At 60.5% G+C, this 7192-nt stretch overlaps 1 protein-coding gene across 2 annotated transcripts in view; it reads right to left on the bottom strand.

Annotated features, from left to right (window-relative positions):
• Positions 1-2792: 2792 nt before the first annotated feature.
• The window catches only part of UNCX (UNC homeobox), a 33347-nt gene continuing 28947 nt past the window's right edge, over positions 2793-7192 (bottom strand). The window contains exons 1-3 of one of the 2 annotated variants that reach the window (XM_084886257.1): positions 6382-6813; positions 6012-6187; positions 2793-4201 (exon numbers count right to left, since the gene is read on the bottom strand). In XM_084886257.1, the coding sequence (XP_084742383.1) occupies positions 3089-4201; positions 6012-6187; positions 6382-6649 (1557 nt within the window). In that variant the 5' untranslated portion in view covers positions 6650-6813 and the 3' untranslated portion in view covers positions 2793-3088. Of the gene's footprint in view, positions 4202-6011; positions 6188-6381; positions 6814-7192 lie in introns of those variants that run through there. The other variant, XM_084886258.1, reaches the window with a different exon arrangement.

Raw genomic sequence — 7192 nt, 5'->3', positions numbered from 1 at the left:
CCGGGGTGGAACACAGAGGCCCCCCCTCTCCCCCTCCCCCTCCCCACCGCCCTCTAGCAACCCCCCACTTAGGCCTCCCAGGCCACCCCAAATCTACAGCTAGCATCACAGGTGCAGGGGGGGCCGGGTAGAGGTGGGGGATCTTTCTCTTCCCTCTGCAGAATAAAACAAAATCCTTAGTTGACTTGGGGTAGTTGATTCAGAAGAGCTCGCCTTGCAAATGAGACTCTTGAAATTATGTCGATAATTAATTGTGCAAATTTGTTTCTATTAAATAAAAATAACACGTATTGAAGAACTCAATTAGCATTAATTAAGCTTGATATCCTAATTTGGAAGTTGTGTAATAGAAAACAAGCGTTTTGGAGGGTGTTTTCCCTCTCTCCCCTCCTCCTCCCCTCTCTGCCTCGCCGCTCCCGCTCCCCTTCTCCTCTCCTCCTCGGCTGGAGAGCGGAGCCGCCGCCGTAGCCTTTGGGCTGCTCCGCTCCTTGGAGAATTGGAAATGAGAAATGGAGATGGGGAATCAGGAGGTGCTAAATTAACTGCCTGATCTGCACTTATTGCTGCATACACATCCCCCCATTACGGCGCCTCGCTGCAGCTCGGCTCTTAATATTCCGGGCATGGCGAGCCGTCTAGATAGCAGATTTATCAAATGGGAAAATGAATGTATGATGATCAGTTAAATTGAAAATCAGCGCCTGCATGACAGCTCGACCTGACACCTCCGTAATTAGAAAGAAAAATGATGGCGTCGGATGCATAATAGAGCAAAAACAATTTACACTCTCCCATAATGATCCGGCGTTCAAATTGAAAATTTCTCCTGGTAGAAATTGAATTCATAAAGTATGATTCATGAAGGACACATCTCCTGGAGGCTGGCTCGACCAGATCGATTGATAGTTTGTCTAGAATCACACAGCCTGCTGCTTTTGGGGCTTTCAGGAAAAAGCTAAACTGTTTAAGTAAATCAGTAATTTCACCTTAAGGACACGAGTGTGCAGCCAGCGATACTCCAGCATTCAAACTGCAAATCCATTAAACATGAGGCCTCCCCCACTCGGCTCAGCCGCCACCAAAATGAACAGCTGCAAATTGAAGGAAGGAGGCGATTTATCGCTGCCAGACAAATTGTTCACCTTAGATAAAATAACCGGCATTTTACGCACAATTTTCTGCTACAATTTCATAATTTAAATGACACTTTAAATACAGTTTAATGGGGGTGGGAGTGGAGAAGAGGGGAGAGTTGACTGTGGGCCCAGGCCACACTGGACTGCCTGCCTGAGACAAAGGCTCCGAGGCCAAGTGGGCAGGACGCAGCCGGTCAGGGGAGACGGCCGCGGCCACCCCAGGAGCCGGGTCCGAGGGGGCAAGGGCTGTGGCTGAGCCCCAGCAACCTGCTCCCGGACCCCGCTCCCTCCCCACCATCTCCCAGCTCCCGGCGGTGGCCGAGCTGGGCCTCCAGTGCCACGGGCTCCTGCCTGCGGATCCACCCCTCTCCCGCTCCTCCTTCCCCCTCTCACTTTTCTTTTGATCTAATTATTTTTCCTATAAGCTCGGTCTCCTAGAGAGCAAATATCAGAGTCACTGAGCGAAAATTATGTAAATATTATTAAAGGGACTTGGGCTCCGAAATTCATTTGCACCGCGCTCGGAGGAAAGCTGTCCTTCTGATTATTCTCAATTTATTTGCAAATAAAGGCCTGATGACCAGGAGGGATCAGGGATATTTAACGAGGCTGTAAACATCATTCCGCGCGCTCAGCCTCAGTGGAATTAATGGTTTTAATAATTGGGATCCCAATTTCTTGGGGAATTGGTGGCTTTTGAAGCGCCAAGGACCCAGGGCCCAGGGTTGGGATTTTTTTTTTGGGGGGGGGGGTGGAAGACGGAGGATTGGTGGAGGTTCACTTCGGGGTGGGGCAGCTGCGGGCAGGGGAGGGGGCCGGGGCTGGCTGCAGGCTCCAGCCAAGTTTGCTAATATTTCTCCGCTGCAGATGTCCTGAAGCCCCGGAGGGTCCCCCGGGGACCCGGACCCTATTAGAACAAATGTGCGCTGCTTTTGTAAAGAGGCGCGTTGGCGGCGCCTGTCCTATTACAGGCGACACATGATCAATAGGCTGATAACGCAGCAACATCAATATAAGCGACAGAACAATGAGGGATATCATTGGGCATCTATCTTAATATAGCGGCTACAAGAGCGCTGACAAAGAGGCAGCTCATGAAAATTCCGCCCCACGACTCCCCATCTCCGCTCCAATATGCGCGCGCACTCCCCCAGCTGCCAGCGCTATTATTCTCCAATTTCAATTTGACACCCCAGCCTTTCATGCTAATTCTATTATTGTAAGAAGTTTATGTGATTTCATATCACTAGAAATCGGTAATGTATAATAACCCTTTGGGCAAGAAACCCAGTCCCCGCAGCAGCCACCGGAAAATAATTACTTTCATATCAAAACTCTGCAGGAGCCCAGCGGCCCGGCCCTGGCAGCCCCCGGCACCGTCACCCCGCGCTGCGCGCCCGGCGTGTGCCAGTGCGAGGGGGTGCGCGCGAGGGTGGGGGCACCGGGCGGGAGGGGGCAGCGAGGGAGGGCAGGAGCGGGGGAGCTGCGGCTGCATAAATTTGTTCAATCAGAAAACACAAACACACCACACAAAAGGAGGCATTAAGCGCAGACCGCGGGGAGGCGAGCCTCTGCCCTGCCCCACCCTGAGAGGGGGGAGCAGGGCACTGACGGGGGAGGGGCACTCCGAAATTGGAAAAAGATGGACCGGAGAGCTTGCGTTTGACCAGCTTTATTTATAAAAAATGGTACATATATAAATATTCTTAGACATTTTTGCATTTTACAAGGCTGAGGATTCTTGTTGTGGGTCTGGGGGAACCATGGGTTAGGTTTTCTTTTTCCTCCCGAGAGAGGAGGAGGGTCTCACCCCAAGTCCTGCTGTTGCTGACTAGGTCCGAGCTGAAGGGGGGGAAAAGCAGTGTTTCTAAGCCGATCACCTGATGGCGCGCGAGCCGGAACCGAGCCGGAACCGAGCCCTTGTGGTGCGGCTGAGCTCCTCTAGGGCAGCCTCAGTCCATGTCCACCTCCTCACCATCCAGAGCGCTGGCTACTGCCGCGGCGCCTGGCTCAGGGGCCCCGGCCCCGCAAATGGCTGGTTCCCCCGCGGGGCTGGGCACCCGTGTTCCAGGCCTTCCAGGCCCGGGGGACCGCGGGAGTGGCGGCGGCGGCGGGGCCACGGCACAGGCCCCCGTGTCCGGGCAGTCCCCGCCGCCGCCCTCGGCCACAGCTGGGTCCCGGAAAGGGGCCGGGGTCGGGGCTCCTGGGGAGGCGACAGCGTCGGCCGAGTCCGCAGCGCCGCTCGGCCCAGGGAAGACCCCGAAGCTGGCCTGCGCAGGAGGCGCGGGCGGCGCGGGCGGCGCGGGCGGCGCATCCTTGGGCGCGGCCTCAGCACCCGCACCGCCTTTGAGCGCGGCCTGCGGCACCAGGAAGCCGACGGGCTGCGTGATGGGGTAGAGCAGGAAGTGGCCCTTGCCGATGAGGGTCCGCGGCGCACAGGGCAGCCCGGGCGGGAAGTCCAGCCCTGCGGCGGCGGCGTTGGCCGGGGCGGCTTTCCGGCGCGGCGGCGAGTCGGACAGCAGACTCTCCACGCTGAACGGGCTGGCCTTGGGCAGGCCCGCAGCGCCGCGCTCCGCCGCCCCCGGCGCACACGGGCCCGGGTCCTTGTCCGCCGGGCGGCCCAGGCGCAGCTGCGGGCCGGCGCCGCTTCTTTGGCTCGGGTAAAAGGCAGGGTCGCAGGTGCCCGGAGCCGGCGGCTCCCCTGGAGGTGCGGGCGCCGAACCGGAGCCCGCATTGTGCCCGGGGCCCTTGGCCGCAGCGCTGGGCGGCGGCTCGGGCGGCTCCGGGGACAGGCCGCCGCCGCCGCTGTCGCTGTCAGAGCTGGGGGCGCTGTGCATGGACAGGCCGCCTGGCGAGTGCAGGTGACGGCTCTGGCTCTTCAGCAGCTTCTTCTCGTGCTTGCGCTTCTTCTTCTCCATCTTCTCCAGCTCCTTCCTCGCGATTTCCTCGGGGTCCATGGGCTCGCCGCTGCATGTGGTGGGGTGGGAATTGTGGGCCGGCCGCCCAGGGCCCTTCTTCGTGTTTTCCTTCTTCCTCCACTTGGCCCGGCGGTTTTGGAACCAAACCTAGAGCAGCCAGGCGGGAAAAGGAAGGCGCGATGAGCCCGAGCCCGCAGGCTTGCTGGGCTGTGGCTCCCCGCTCCCCCAGACAGGCCTCACAACCTCGGGGGGCCAGGCTCGGCCAGGGCCAGCACGGAGCTGGGTGTCGCACTCAGGATGCGGTGGTTCCGAAGGGCATCTTTCCACCTGGAGGAGGTAGAGCAGCCTCTGGCCAGCTCCCCCTCCAGCTTCTCACCTCAGGAACTGGAAGCTGCCCCCTCGTTGGGCAGGGCCTGCCTGGCCCCTGATGGGGCTCATCGACTCCTGGTCTGAAGGAGGGAGAGGGCAGGGACACGGCCTTGCCCCTCCTGACTCCTCCTAGCTCCTGTTCTAAGCAGCCTGCCTGGCCTGGGAGGACACCAGGCGGCTGGGCTCTGCCCTTCACACACCTGCCTTCAGCCCCCGGGAGACGGAGTGAAAGCCCAGATTTTAGCCTTTCCCGTGAAGGGAAGCCTGGATGCTTCTTCCGGAAAGGCCTGAAGAGCTGAGCTGAATAAAAATCACACACTTCTCTTTCTGGAGCCTTCAGGCCAGGCCTCTGAAACAGTGCCCTCAAACCAGCTGCTTGGCTTTGGGATGGGGTGGGGGGGCAGGGAAGCAGGAGCCAGCTGCCTCCCCCACTCTCTCCCGGGCCTTGTCCTCCGGGAGCTCAGGATTGGGGGGACGCAGCCTAGACCGTGGCTCCAACGCGGCGCAGTCCCAGCCCAGGCTCAGGTGCACGTTCCACTTCTTTGTTGCTGCCCGTAGCCCCAGGCCCCGCTGCAGCCGCTCATGCCAAGATGAGGGCATTAAGTTGCAACCTCTCACAACTGGAAGGGCCTTTCCTGAAACATACCTTTTTAAAATACTTTTTTTGAGGGTGCAAACTGGGCTGCATTGTCACCAGGAATTATTCATCGCCGTGTTAGGGAGAAATGTCACTCAAAACACTTAGAAGGAAGCCCACAGAGGCTTTCCAAACCGAAGGCCCCTGAGCAGAGGCCACGCACAGGCCCGGCACTTGCTAGGGTTTAGACAAAGCTGTCCCCGCTGAGCCGGCCTGGCCAGCTCTGCCTCCAGCCCGGTGCCCACTCTGCCCGCACTCACCACCAGAATGATTTCTGCACTTCAGGGAAACACCTAATTATGCTCATTTCATCTTGAATAAACAATCCACCAAAATGACGCTGTATTTTTAAATAGAATAGCACTGGAAGTCTCCAAATAAAAATCAAATTACGGGAAAAGAGAAAAGAAAAGGATATAACGGGTATTAAGATGCAGACACCTTTTTTCCTCAAACTGTTAATTGTTTAAGTTTTTGCACCCCTTCCTCCAGCTGCCCGCTCGGTCCAAGCAAAGAATAAATAAATACCTGTTTCCGCCCGAATATTTTACCGGCTGGAGGCAAACAGACAGGGCCTCCGTGCGGGGCTGGGACCAGAGCCCCTGGGCCTGCAGCGAGGGCCTGCCTTCTCCCGCCTCCTCCAAACCCAGCGGCTGCTCTCCCTCCGAAGCTGAGACCTCACTGCTCGTGGTCGCCAGAACCCGCCACAGGACTCCCCGGCTGGGACGCAGCTGCTGTTCTGGCTACTTTGGAGCGGCCGCCGGCCCCTCCCGAGTTGCCTGGACTTTTAGGGTAATTCCACCTACATCCCCCTGAGCCCCAGAATATGCAATGCCACCACCACCTTTCCGCCGGCTAGCGCCAAGCGGGCTCGGAGCCGAGCGTAGCTCCACAGAACAAAGGCGGGCGCGGAGGCCGGCCGGCGCCACTCCAGGAGGGACGCGGATTTACCTGAACGCGGGACTCGACCAGGTCGAGCCGCAGCGCCAGCGCCTCGCGCATGAACACATCGGGGTAGTGGCTCTCGTTGAACGCCTTCTCCAGCTCCTCCAGCTGCCAGCCGGTGAAGTTGGTGCGGGTGCGCCGCCGCTTGCAGCCCGGGCTCTCCTTGTCGGGGTCCCCCGAGTCTGCGGGCGAGCACAGGACGCTGCGCGCTCAGCCGCCGCCGAGCCAGACCCACCGCCCGAGCCAGACCCACCGCCCCGCTGCTGCGCGCCGCCTGGGCCAGGCGGCCAGTTCGGCACCCCCACACTCGCTCCTCCGCCTCAGAGGGTGCCCGGCCCCACCCGCCACCCCGCCCGCACCCGCACCCTGCGCCTACCGGACAGCTTGAAGGGCTGGCTGTCGCCGCCCACCCCGCAGGCCGCCGGCAGCAGCGGCGTGGGGTTGACCACCGAGGCGGCGGCGGCGCACGAGCCGCTGAGCAGGCCGTCGATGGAGAAGGGCACGGCGGCGGCGGCGGACTGCAGCTGGTGGCCCGCCAGCTCGTACACGTGGTGGTGGCCCAGCGGGTAGGGGAAGCCCACCACGCCGCCCAGCGAGCCCCCGAACTGGGCATGCGGGTGCTCCAGGAGGCGGCCGTCCATCATCTCGCGCGGGGGGCCGGCGGGGCCGGCGGCGGGGCGCGGGGGCGCGGGCCGGGGCCGGGCTGGGCCAGCGGCGGGAGGCGCGGGCGGCGGCGGCGGCGCGGACAGGGACCCGGAGCCCTACACATGCTTCGCCCGCGCGCGGCGCTTTACTTTATCAACATCAAGCGCCCGGTAATTAGCCGCGGCCCGGGGAATTTGGGACCAATAAGAAGCGCTAATCGGCTCTGACGTCAGAGGCGTGCTGGGTGCAAGGAAACGTTTTCCATATCGATTGCTAATTATACCTGACATGCACCTCAATAAACAGTATCAGGAGCTGTCACAACAAGACCGGGGAGGGGGCCACGGGGCGGGAGGGAGGGGCGCGGCGCGGGGAGCAGCGGGCAGGGGCCCTGGTGAGCCCCCACTTCAGGGCCCGCCGGCCCAGCCCGCGCCGCCCGCCCCCGGCCCCCGCCCCTCGCACATCACTAATAGATTTCCCTTTAAAACACCCACCGCGTGTTGTGGGGATTTTTCACCAGAAATGCTGTACTCTCTGAACCT

The sequence above is a fragment of the Pipistrellus hanaki genome (genome assembly GCF_964339955.1).
Source record: "Pipistrellus hanaki genome assembly, chromosome: 5".
Classification (NCBI taxonomy): domain Eukaryota; kingdom Metazoa; phylum Chordata; class Mammalia; order Chiroptera; family Vespertilionidae; genus Pipistrellus; species Pipistrellus hanaki.
Note: the sequence above shows the minus strand (reverse complement) of the source record. Positions and strands in the feature narration are given on the sequence as shown.